Raw genomic sequence first — 13523 nt, 5'->3', positions numbered from 1 at the left:
GACCGGCTACTCTCTGCAGTTCTAGCACGGTCCTACAGGATGCCGTGGTGGTGTCTCAGGAGGTAGCAGCTCTGCTGCAAAAATGTGAAATTTGCATGATAGACCCCCTCTAGTTGGAGGAAGGGTTCTACTCCTGGTAATTCCTTGTGCCCAAGCGGGATGGTGGCCTCCAACTGATCCTTGACCTGAGGTGGTAAGCCTCATTTAGGAGAGGTGTGGGAGAGCAGAGATAGATCTCTGCCTCCCAGGAATCAACCCACTGTCCCCCCTGGTTCACCATAATGGGAGACGGGGACCCGCTGGCAGTAGATGCCTTGGCTCACCAGTGGCCGAGGCAACTGTTATATGCCTGTTGCAAAGTGGTTTGTAGTGTGCAAGTGCAGGAGTGATGCGGTGATCAATAACAGACAGACGGTGACAATCCAGGTGCAAGGGTATTTTATTTATAATCCAAAGTCTGATGACAGACGGTAAATAAAAATGAATGGTAGCAAACTAGGCTGTGTGCTACTCAGTTTAACCCTGGGGTTCAGTCCTGAAACAATAAACACAGTCTTTAATACACTCATAATATACAAACCAGTCCAAAGTGAGTGCTGTAGTGCTCGTGGTGCAAATACAGTTTATCTACAAAGTGCAGTATTGTTTGGGTTTTGTGCTGAAGCGACAGCTCCGGATCATGTTAGCCATCTAAATAACAAACAAGTACAATTAGACATGACAAAACCAAACAAAACACTCACGATTAACAATACGACACTCCTTCCAGTTAGCGTTAACCATAACAAAGGAACAGATCACTTTGCTTCATTCTCTTTTATGCCATCAGTCATGACCCCTTGGTTAATGATTACAACCGCTCCTCCAATCCACATTTGGCAATCTTTTCCCTTCCGGGTCGATGATTTAGTGTATTGTAGCTCCGCTCCCTTTCTAGATGACTGACTTCTGTCTAACCCTGGGAATGAATTGTCTGGCCATCCAGTCCAGGGCACTCTTTTCCTTTTACATGGTGCCCTCACAGGTCGGGAGGGGGATTTATCACCAATAATAATTCTACCTCTGTCACCATGCCTTACCACCGCTTGCCTTGCTCAATACTGAGACTACCCAAGCTCTGCGACCTGCTCAGGTCAGGCACAGGGGACCTTATTGCATCCCGACTCATCGAGCCTGCTGCTTTGGGTTTGGCCCCTGAAAGGCTGCATTTGAGCCATCTGGGTCTGTCCAGTAGGGTTATTGAGACTCTACAAAATACCAGAGCAGTGTCCACGTGTTCCCAGTACGGGTACAAGTGGACCGTCTTTCAGATGTAGTGTCTGACTCGTGGGTTCAACCCCATGACTTGTCCCATGGCAGTTATACTGCAACTTTTGCAGGACATGCTTAATGAGGGGAAATCCCCCTCTACTTTTTAAAGGTCTATCTGGCAGCTATTTCAGCTTGCCATGTCAAAATTGACTTGGCCTCCCCAGGTGCTCACTTCTTGGTGGGGGCAATTTTTGAAAGGAGCTCAGCGGTTTTGGCCACCTATGAAGGATATTGTTCCTCGCTGGAGACTTTAACATGGTGTTGGATGTACTAATGAAGCCTCCATTTGAGCCCTTACATTCAGCTGAGCTGAAATCTTTATCACTTATAGCGACTTTCTTGCTTGCAAGCACCTCCGCAAAGCAGGTGAGTGTGATGCAAGCATTTTCAGTTTTGAAAGCCTGCTTAATTTTTGCAGAAGTCAGGACAAAGGTTATGCTCCGTATCTATCCTGCTTTTTTTGCCAAAGATTATCTCAGCATTTCATGTCAACCAGTCTGTGGAACTGGCGGCTTTCCATCCACCTCCTTTCAAGTCTGACAGGGAGCGACCGCTCCATACGCTCTGCCTAGTGCAGACTCTGGTGTACTACGTTGACAGGAAGATAAGTTGGAGACAGTCCGAACAATCTTTTATCTGTTATAGGACAGAGTCCCATGGTCAAGCCCTGTTTAAACAGGCTGTCCAAATGGATAGCAGATACAGTCACGGCAGCCTATGAGTGAGCCAACCTGCCCCCTCCAGAGAAGCTCACTGCCCATTCCACCAGGAGCATGACAACTTCGTGGGCTTTATTCTAGGTGCTTCTTTGGAACTAGTGTTAAGGGCGCCTTCCGGGTCTACCCTTACAACACAGGCATAGAGATGAGTTTCTCCCTCAATATTTTCACCATAGCTACTTGTTACTAGGACTCCATGTGGTTAAGCACAGGGCAGCCTCTTGGTTTAGCTCTTGGTAGCATTCCAGTCATTCTGCAATCTTGCCCTTGCGATGGTAGACTCACCCATAGGGTAATGGCTACATTTCGCACTTTAAACCCTGGTTCCTTGAAATAGAAATTAACCTCGGGGGGGGGGGTGACCACGACTGCATTACGGGCTCAGCTAAGTGGCATCGGTATAAAATATTCAGGTTTTGGGGTCTTTAGGAGGTAACGCCCATTTTGATGTCATCATACCATCATCTTTTCTATGTTTTGAATTCCTTTATACACTCCATTGTCCCTTGTAATCCCATTGCAAACCTTGTTGTTAATAAATGCTTATTGCACAACTTTAGAATAAATCATGCACGGGATAATGGAACATAGCTGGAGGGGTAACTGTAAAACGATGCACATGTTAGTGCAGTTTTAAAAAATTACAATTTTACCACAGTACATTAACAAATCTGCTTTGTGCAATAAGGGGATCTTAATGAAAGCATTTAACACATAATTGCATTTAACCAACCTCAGAGGTGACTTTTAAAAAAAAAAAATCAGAGATGACAAATACAATGATTGTTACATGTTCTGTGAACCCAGATAGCCATGATTAGGTTAGTAATATTGGAACAGTTCTGTTTCATCAAGTCTTACAAAGTCGTTGAAAACACCCTTTTTAATGCAGTTCATGTTTTTAATCGATGGTACGTTTTTATGATGCATGTCATCTGAAATATTAACATTAACCATAAAATGCCACCCATTGGCACGACACTTAGAAGCTTGTTGTTAACCCATGTCATAATAAATAAGGACTGGGTCAAGTGGATTTTGTTCAGGAATAATAATGCTACTACCATAGAAAATGAACATACGTGCATGTTAGAATTTTATTGAGATTTTATTGAGTTTGTTTTTTAAAACGATTTGCAACATAGGTTTCCAGTTTAATAAAAGTGTTTGAAATATAAATATAAATAATCTTGGAAAATTATTTTAAAATAAAATAGAAAGTACTATTTTTATTGTAAAATAGACATTTTGCAAACAGTAAAACATTTTTTTGCCCATCCCTGGTCTCAAATTACCTGGGAAAACCACTAATATAGCCCTGGATGATGTAATTGTAATATAGCATCCCTTATCCAATGAGTAGGAAAAGTGTCAGTACTTCAAAAGGTGTATGAAGAACAATATATAACAACTGGTAAAGTAAAACAGTTTATTGAATACAGAACAGCTTGATTAAGGGATTCAGTTATACAGTTCACATAGTTACCGAATGTCACCAATCAGTGAAAATAATCAAAGATTTAAATCAATCAATCAATCACAAACCAATTAGAGAGAGACATTTTTGTCAGTTTCAGTCCAGTTTCAATGACCCACTTGTCTTTGCAGATCAAGTGTACTCTCTTGAAAGTACAGGCGTGGTTTATTGAAACAAGAAGCTCAACTTTGCAATCCTTTTTAACCTGATAATTCTTCATAGCTACAAACACTGTCCATTTATTTTCCAGTATTTGATAACAAAGTACAGACCTTGTTCACACTTGGGTTAATTATTCCAATTAACCATCATCTTTTGTTTTAAATCTTGACATCTGTACTCCCCACTTTGTTATTGAAAGGTCCTTACTTTTCTACCACAGGTGTGGGGTCTCAAATGTAACTTTATTGTCTAGATTTCCATATGTTTTACACAATCACTGCAATGCTTAATATTAATGATACTGAAATTTATAGAATGTTCAAGAATTTTATTACAAATCCATTATTTGTCAAAACACCGTTCCATGTGTTAGACAGAGCGGCTCCAGTTTTCAATACCACCTCTTAAGACAACCAACTAGCAATAAGCAACTTATCCCCGGACTTTAAATTTAGATTTGTTTACGAAACACATGTAAAACAATGATCCAGAACCATCATGTTTTTAGGACTTGCAGAAACATCACTAAAAACCCTGGTGACCACTTGTGGTCTGCAAATAAGTTGCAGATGGCCTGAACTATTCTGTAAAGTTAGGAAACAAATTGCTATTCTACACGTAACATAGCTTCTCAAACACACTCTGTGCCTTATAACTATACAGAGCTAATGCCACAATGGATTTTGTAGTAATTAAGTCAGGATCACTGTTCAGGTGGTGTGAATTTGTCTAAGTAAAGACTTCCTCAAGGGGGCTTTGTGCAAAGCCTTGTGATAGTTAGATTGTGAGCAAAGCAGCTGTGATCCCAAACTTCGCCAAAGAGACAGGCATTAACAAAAAAACAAAATCTTTACAATCCCATCAATTGGCACTGTGAATAATATATTTATATTCCACTATTTTTCCTTAAGCCACTTGGTTCTAGGGGAGCTGAAAGCAATTTATAATATAATTATGCATGAAACTTGGCAAACATACTGAGCTGAAGGCCCTAAATATTGGGAAACTGGATAGCCTAATTTGTAGCCCAATACTAGTTGAAGAGTAATGTATTTTATATATGTATGTGTACTGAGGATTAATCAGCAGCTATTTAATTCAGTATACAGTTTTAGATGTGGTTTACCTCTTGTATAATGCATCCCTCTTGAATAGCATGCATCTTTTGTCTACTATCCTTGCAAAAACACTACAGTATATACAGCTATGGCCAAAAGGTTTGCATCAACCTATAGAATTAACTAATTTTGCTTCATGAAGTCAAACAAAACCTCCTGAATAATGTTGCGATAACATAATGAATTACATACTACTTTGAAGTTTTCCATTTATACTTGATGAAAAACTCAAAAAAGGAAAAAATTGACATTTTGAAATCTAACATGAAATACTGTACTACAGTTATGGCTTCCGGTAGACTTTTGCAATATCTTTTTATAGTTTCTTGGTTACATAATGTTAAAGAAACGTTATGTTAATATATGTTTTTTTTTGTATGTCTCAATTCTGAAATTCTAGTTGATGCAAAATGTTTGGCTACAGCTGTGTTGTATATGGAATGCGTGATTATTTCATGTGTGCTAGGCTTTGGCATATATTTTATGGTTTTATCCTCGTTCTGTCTGTGCAGCTTTAGACAGGACAGAGGTTGTGAGCTTGGCAGCGACCGGTTCACTGCAGGTATAGTTGAAACTTTAGTAACAAAACAATGATGCGCAGTGTCAGTTAATGATGTTTTACATGGCTATAACTACACATTGATCAGTGAAACGGCATAGTTTAGGGTATGTACTTATGGTTGGGCAAAGGCAAGTATTTGAAATATTCTGTTTGCATAAACTAACATTCCACAAGATAGCTCTATATTCCACATATCTTATTCAGAATACTGCTTACCTTATTCGGAATAAGCTGCTTACACGTGGAATTTAATATTCCACTATTACATGTTCCACATTCCACGAAAAGAACAAGAAGTTAGTTCCTCAATTTTAAGTAAACATTTTGAAGCTGGAATCCAATCAGCAGTGCCTGTTGTCTTTGTACACCTGCTAACAATTTGTTTTGAGATCCTTCTGGCTACCTAGGAGAAGGACCGGGACATTGTAACTTTGACCCTATCTCAGATTCTTTTGTTTTATGTTCTACTTTAATAGGAATCACAAGGGGTTTCACTTGCTTAATCCAAGAAAGCTGTAAGGGTCATATCAAGTTGAAACCAAGTTTCTGAGGCTCTGGGGATATTATCCTTCTGCCACCCAGCTGCCTCTGTTTTACTTAATAGAGTTGTGTTTACATGGTTCAAGCCTTGTTGGAACATAGCAGAGTTGATGTACAAATATAGAAGTAACCAGATGGTCAGGATATTAGCTAATTCTGAGCAAGGCAGTCCAAACAAAACAATATATGACTCTCTCATGTTGCTGCTTAATCAGATGGAAAGGTTCTAAACCTCATGAAAAGCACACCACATTCTGAAGAGTTTAGAAATGACGAATGGCTCAACTTGTCCAAATTACTAATTCAAACACAGAGCCAGTTTATCATAACTAAACTAAAATTATGAAGCTCTGTTTAAAAGTAATTTTAAACATTCCTGTGAAGTTTTAATTAACCAACTGTACCAAACACTAAGATTATTCAGCAAACTGCAGTGATGTACAAAAAAACTGGACTTGTATCTAGCTGTTTGTCTTTAGGTTGCCACATACATGGTGGTCCGTAAAATTAATTGACATACAGTAGTTAGATTGTACTATTCTGTTTAGCTTACGGAAGCAAGTAAAATGTGTTTTACTTAGTCCTAGTAGTCAGCAATTCACACAATTTAGCAAAATGGTGCTTATGTTTATAGTGTATGGAACATATCTATTGCTTGTAATGAAACTTAGTGTAGACCTTCTTTAACACAAATAGCACTAGTATTTGGATATTTGGTGGCGCATACATACATTCAGACCTCCCTCATTAATTTTGCTACGAGACTGAAACCAAAAACTGTTGAATTGTTGAATATTGAAAGCAGTGACCTTTTTATGAAGTAAGTTACTGTATGTGTAATTTGCTGTCAAGCGTTAATGTATAACTGAATTGTGAAATTACAAGGGAGAACTGTTTATAGGGAACAATAGTGATGCTTTAAGGAAATTATGAGTGATTTTCAAGATCTGGGTATATAAGGAGGTGCCCGTCTGTCTGTAACTATGTTAAGTTATATAATTGTTCAAAAGTTATTGTGCAGAATGCTTGGTAGCCTGTTCTTGCATGAGTTTTGGTCTCTGGTTTGAATAATGTAGACTGTATTTTCAGAACCATTTCTCAAAATATGTCACAGTGACCATGGGACAACCTCACTGGCTCACCTAAACAATTAATAATCTCTTGTAAATTTGTCCTGATACTGTGAATGGACATTTCTTATGAAATGCTATTCTGTACATACATAGCGGCTCTCTCTCTCTCTCTCATGGCATCACATGTAGCAGCTCAGCACCCTCTTTCACACACACTGCGAAACGCTTCAGCCTGCTCTGCTATACTGCTGTTAATGACTGACTCTGCGTTGTGTCATTTTTTGTTTTAGGGCTATCAGCCACTGCTATATCTCTATATTTTGTAACAAGATGCCCAGTCCCTGCTGATGAGAAGCATCCCCCCAGTATGATGCTGCCACCACCATACTTCACTGTAGGGATGGTGTGTCTTGAGGCATGGGCAGTGTTAGGTTTGCTCCACACATAGCGCTTTGGGTTTTGGCCAAAAAGCTCTATCTTGGTCTCATCTGATCACAAAACCGTTTCCCACATCGCAGCTGGGTCACTGTCATGCTTTCTGGCAAACTTCAGACGTGCTTTCAGATGGTACTTTTTGAGTAACGGCTTCTTTCTTGCCACCCTCCCATACAGGCCAGTGTTATGCAGAGCTCTTGATATGGTTGACTGGTGCACCATTACTTCACTCCCAGCCACTGAACTCTGTAGCTCCTTCAAAGTGATTGTTGGCCTCTCTGTGGCTTCTCTCACAAGTCTCCTTTTTGTCTGAGCACTGAGTTTTGAGGGACAGCCTTTTCTTGGCAGTGCCTGGGTGGTGTGATGTAGCTTCCACTTCCTGATTATTGATCCAACTGTGCTCACTGGGATATCCAAACACTTGGATATTATTTTGTGCCCTTTTCCTAATCTATGCATTTGTATTACTTTATCTCTAACTTCTGTGGAATGCTCTTTGGTCTTCATTTTCCTTCAGATTCACAGCCTTACCAATGATCCTTCAACAGTGGGGTTTTTATCCAGAAAATGTGACAGCAACTTTAATGGTTCACAGGTGGAGGACAATGGTAAGGTAATTGTGTCCTCTTTAGGGCAATTTCTTTCATCGGTGCAAACTGGGAGTTTCCACAGCACAGAGGTCGAATACTTATGCAAGCAAGATATTTCAGTTTTTTTATTTTTTTTCTTAAAAATATTTCCCAACATAAAACCAATGTCACCTTACAATAATTGATTCTGAGTTTCAGTGTTTAAAAATAAAATATCAAACAGAACGAAATTTCAATGTACCATTTGTAATTCGGTAATATGAGAGAATTGGTCAGGGGTCTGAATACTTTTGCAAGCCACTGTGTGTGTGTGTGTATGTGTGTGTGTGTGTGTGTGCATATATATATATATATATATATATATATATATATATATATATATATATATATATATATATATATATATGCATGGTTTACTGACTTGCTTCAACAAGTTTCTAGTTTCTATATGATTCCCTGTTAAGCCGGTGGCTTATGTTCACTTTTACAAACAGCTCAAAGACTCAAAGCATCAGCTATTACATTCTAGGTTCCGGGCACCCGCTTCAGGTCAAATTTGTAAGATGCCAGTTTCACCACCCACAATTGTTCACAAGCGTCCAATTTAGGCTTTATGAGAATGTACGTAAGCAGATTGTTGTCTGTCCACGTGAATAGGTGCCCCTTCAGCCAGAAGCTAAACTCACATACTGACCACTTTAACAGCAAAAAGCTTGATGAACTGGGTACTTGGACTGTGCATTTTTCCAAGGATCGACTTGCAAAAGTTGTAGGGCGCTCTCTGTCTTTTCCGTCGGGGACTTAAAATAATACTGTGCCAAGGACATCAAATGAAGCATCCACGGACAGGATAAACGGATGACTGAAGTCTGGGTGCGTTAACACAACCTTGTTCACTAGCACTGCTTTCAGCTCTTCTAATGCTTGATTACACTGATGTCCAGTCAGCTGATGTTATCTTCCTAACCCCTGGATCTGGAACTTGGTTCTTCCTGTCTTTAATTTCCTCTTTGTTTTTGGTCAACCACGATCGCTGAACATCCTTCAATGAAATGCTGGTAGTAATATTGCCATTGCCAGAAAAGATCTAATCTTCTTTGGGCATAGTGTTCGCCCTGCTATTCCCATGAAATCTTCCTTTGTAACAGAAGAGATTGTGCCCACCTTCCCTGGGTCAGTCAACACACCTTCTTGACTGACAACGTACCCAAGAAACTTCACTGACCTGACAAACAAGTAGCACCTCTTTGGAGCCAGTTTAAGATTGTGTTCCCACAGCTTACTGAAGACCATCTCCGTTCTCCTCTTCTTCACTCGAGGCGAACACTAGAAGGTCATCCAGGTAACACAGGAGACTGAAAAAGTTCTGATTTCCAAAAATGGCAAGGATGCTGGGCTATTGCACAAACCTTTTGGTAAACGGTCATACTCGTAAAAACCTAGCGTATCTATTGTAAAAACTGGAAGTTAAATTGTACTGAACAGGGAGTTCCCTCCTAGGGCTGCAAGGATGTCTGCTTGATGAGGATGTGGATGTGCATCCTTCAGTGCTATGGCATTAAGCCAACGGAAATCATTGCACACTCAACTCTCCACTCTTCTTCCATACTAAGGCTATAGGCAAAGCAATCTCACTGCCTGACTTAAGTATAATATCCTGTTGTTCCATTTTAGAACATAAGAAAGTTTACAAACGAGAGAAGGCCATTCGGGCCATCTTGCTTGTTTGGTTGTTAGTAGTTCATTGATCCCAGAATCTCATCAAGCAGCTTCTTGAAGGATCCCAGGGTGTCTGCTTCAACAACATTACTGGGGAGTTGGTTGCAAACCCTCACGATTCTCTGTGTAAAAAAGTGCCTCCTATTTTCTGTTCTGAATACCCCTTTGTCTAATCTCCATTTGTGACCCCTGGTCCTTGTTTCTTTTTTCAGGCTGAAAAAGTCCCTTGGGTCGACATTGTCAATACCTTTTAGAATTTTGAATGCTTGAATTAGGTTGCGGCGTAGTCTTCTTTTTTCAAGACTGAATAGATTCAATTCTTTTAGCCTGTCTTCATAGGACATGCCTTTTAAACCCGGAATATTTCTGGTCACCTTTGCACTCTTTCTAGAGCAGCAATATCCTTTTTGTAGGGAGGTGACCAGAACTGAACACAATATTCAAGATGAGGTCTTACTAATGCATTGTACAGTTTTAAAATTACTTCCCTTGATTTAAATTCAACACTTTTCACATTATATGTGAGCATCTTGTTGGCCTTTTTTATAGCTTCCCCACATTGTCTAGATGAAGACATTTCTGAGTCAACAAAAACTCCTAGGTCTTTTTCATAGATTCCTTCTTCAATTTCAGTATCTCCCATATGATATTTTATAGTGCACATTTTTATTTCCTGCGTGCAGTACCTTACACTTTTCCCTATTAAATGTCATTTTTTCCATGTGTCTGCCCAGTTCTGAATCTTGGCTAGATCATTTTGAATGACCTTTGCTGCTGCAACAGTGTTTGCCACTCCTCCTATTTTTGTGTCGTCTGCAAATTTAACAAGTTTGATCCCTGTGGTACTCCACTGGTTACCTCACTCCGTTGTGAGGCTTCTGCTCTAATCAGTACTTTGTTTTCTACATGTTAACCACTCATTTCATCCAAAACTTGTCAACTTGTGGTAATGGAAAGGTGACATTCTCCTCTACGGGATTGAATGGTTTGTCGTCAATCAAATGCATGCCGTGTACAAAACCCATCACTTCTCCGCAGTCCAATCTTTGTTTAGAGAACACATCTCCATTTTTCCCCAAGCAGGTCTACTAACTTGGCTTTCTAGTACGGGACACTTCAGCAGATGCTATGTCGATGTCCTGCAACCCAAGCTTCTGTAACTTCGGAATCAACTGCTGCTCATTAGGGGCAGTTAGGGCCGCAAGTCTCCTATTATATGAATCACTAGTAGATAAAGTCACAGTTACTCCCATTGAGCAACCTTTTGACCCTGCCCTTGGATGCTATCTTCTGTGTGGTCCACTGCTGCAGAGGATTCAAAATCCTCAAGGGCAAATCAGGGATACATGTCCGCAATTTTGGCATTTCTCCTTAACGTCACAGACTTGATGGAAGGGTTTATCACTTTCAATGGGACCCATCTGTCACCCCACAGAGGGGGGACTAACTGTCCTACTAAGATATTTCTGGGCCTGATAGGTACGGTGGTAGGCTCTACCAGCACTGTGCTGCTGACTGAAAGGGGAGCACAGGCTGGTAGCCTACTCCAAACAAGATGTTCACTGCGGCGAAAGGGTGACTACATTCTTTAACTTTATAGAGCCCACTTTATAAGGAATGGTGTGTCCACTCCATCAATCCAGACTAGCGAGTACTTGCAGGAACTAGCAATCACTGTTTCACTGTTCTACCATAATCTTGGGTAGACATCAAACACCAATACCCATTAGTTTGTCTGAACTGTTTAACAACGTGCACGGTATTAAATCGTCCTTCTGGCCAGGCACTACCAAGGTGGGTACCTTGAATGATCCAGGCAAGCTCGAACAAAAGTTAGAATAGATTACCTTAAAGACTTCTTCTTTAGACAGATTACTGATGTTTCCTCTAACACCATCTGGCTGCTTTGAAAATAAGCTTATTTGGGGGCCTAGGCACTTCTGATGTACACTGGAATGACACCTAAAACACCATCCATGTCGCATACAGTGAAATTGAGTGATGTGATTCATATCACTGCAGACTAGACATTCCTGGTGCTGTCGGTTGTGGTACTGCCATGACTGTGGTAAACTGGCTGATTTGTTAGTCCATTGTGTAGTTTGCCATTGTGTAGTTTGCTCTTGTTCGTGCTCCAGCATTCCAGTCATTCTTTCCAATGTCGCTACAAGTTTGAGACATGAAACAGAGTTTTCTGGAGTCAGTTGTTGCTCTTCACCATCACCCATAATTGTACTATTTTGCTTTCTAATCTGCTCGGCAGAAAGCATAGCAATTCGCTTTCCTCCTCTGCTTACGTTGATGTTCATCCAGCCTTTCCTGTATCTCGCTTGTTGTCCACTTCTCCACAGTCTTGGATTTAAAGATCTGCACAAGATTTGGGTCAAGACAGTGACAGACAAATATTGTAGCTACCTCGTTACTAGAGTTCTCAAATTTCTTTCGCTGTTTGTTTAAACACTGCTTTGTTTAGTGTAATCCAGTAAATCGGGAATTTGCTGTCTTTCAGTAACGGCAGGGGTGGGTAAAAATCTGCCAATGGCATACTCGAGTAAGTGACGTTCCAAAGGGCTGTTTCACAATACAAATCTCATACATTGCTGCTGAAGGTCAGTGAGATTTATATACTCTGCAATTTCATACATTGACAACAGTACAGACATACAATGTCAACACCAGTGTTATGGGTTTAAGGTAGTGCTCGGACAAATATCTGAATATTTGAATTAATATTTTTTGACATGTATTCATATACAAAAGTTAGATGCTCGTATTCACTAGAAATTATAAAAATACGTTGCACTTATTTACCACCTCACCAAAGGTTGCACTACAATTAAAACAATGGCAAATGATAAACAGCTCTGTGTGATATCTGAGATATAAAGCATATTTAAAAAAAAAAAAAACATACGATCAACACAGCAATTAGAGCCTCTATGTAAAAGTTTTAGACGGCAAAAAGTAAACAAACCAGATTACGCGTCTGCACGTATAGTGATCTCTATGGACATCAGTGTCAAAAAAGTGTGTCAGAATTTCAAGGGATAGATGTCTCGCTTAAACAGTGCCCAACTTGCAGGAAATGGTTGTGTAGTGATTTTTATACAGAATGTCTATATTATATATTTTGTTGCGACTTTCTTTTATGTGGATGGTAATAAATGAGAACCAAAATGGTGAGTTTTTTCCCCTTCGTTTTACAATGCCATTTACACGTTTCTTTTATTTGAAGTGTTTAAATATAAATTTCAGTTTTCGTGCGTTTGTTCCCAGCACTAGTTTAAGGTAAGATCTTGCTTTCCATTCTTGGTGAAAGGGAATACAATTATGGTTAGATGCATGAATAATGTAGTTTTCTTTTAACTTTAAGGACATACTTGGAAGAGGAGCTAACGAAAGCCCGTAAGAAGCCCAGCTTACGGAAAGACATGTACCAGAAAATGATTGAGGTGGACCCAACCGCGCCAACGCCAGAGGAGCAGGAACAACAGGCAGTGACCAAGCCTCGCTATATGCAGTGGAGGGAGACCATTAGCTCAACAGCAACTCTGGGCTTCCGAATAGAGGGAATTAAGGTGGGCACTTCCATACTTTGGTTCTAGGACTTATTAGACTACATTTACTAAGATTGGGCAAATCTTACACTGTTTTTTTTTTTTTTTCTTGTTTCAAAACCAGTAAGAAATAAGGAAGTACAGCTGGACATTTTTTGAGTGGTGCAATCATTTCAGTCACAAGGTCATGTGTACAGATTCACAGATTGTAAAACAGCTTCCTTTGCAATATCCACATAACTTCATAACTTTTGAATTGT

General features: G+C 39.9%; 1 protein-coding gene across 2 annotated transcripts in view; it reads left to right on the top strand.

Moving 5' to 3' along the window:
• The window catches only part of itpkb (inositol-trisphosphate 3-kinase B), a 113341-nt gene that overhangs the window by 67545 nt on the left and 32273 nt on the right, over nt 1-13523 (top strand). For both annotated transcript variants that reach the window (XM_041252742.1, XM_041252740.1), the window contains exon 5: nt 13080-13284. In XM_041252742.1, the coding sequence (XP_041108676.1) occupies nt 13080-13284 (205 nt within the window). The remainder of the gene's footprint in view (nt 1-13079; nt 13285-13523) is intronic.

Source organism: Polyodon spathula, chromosome 6, assembly GCF_017654505.1.
Source record: "Polyodon spathula isolate WHYD16114869_AA chromosome 6, ASM1765450v1, whole genome shotgun sequence".
Lineage (NCBI taxonomy): Eukaryota > Metazoa > Chordata > Actinopteri > Acipenseriformes > Polyodontidae > Polyodon > Polyodon spathula.
Note: the sequence above shows the minus strand (reverse complement) of the source record. Positions and strands in the feature narration are given on the sequence as shown.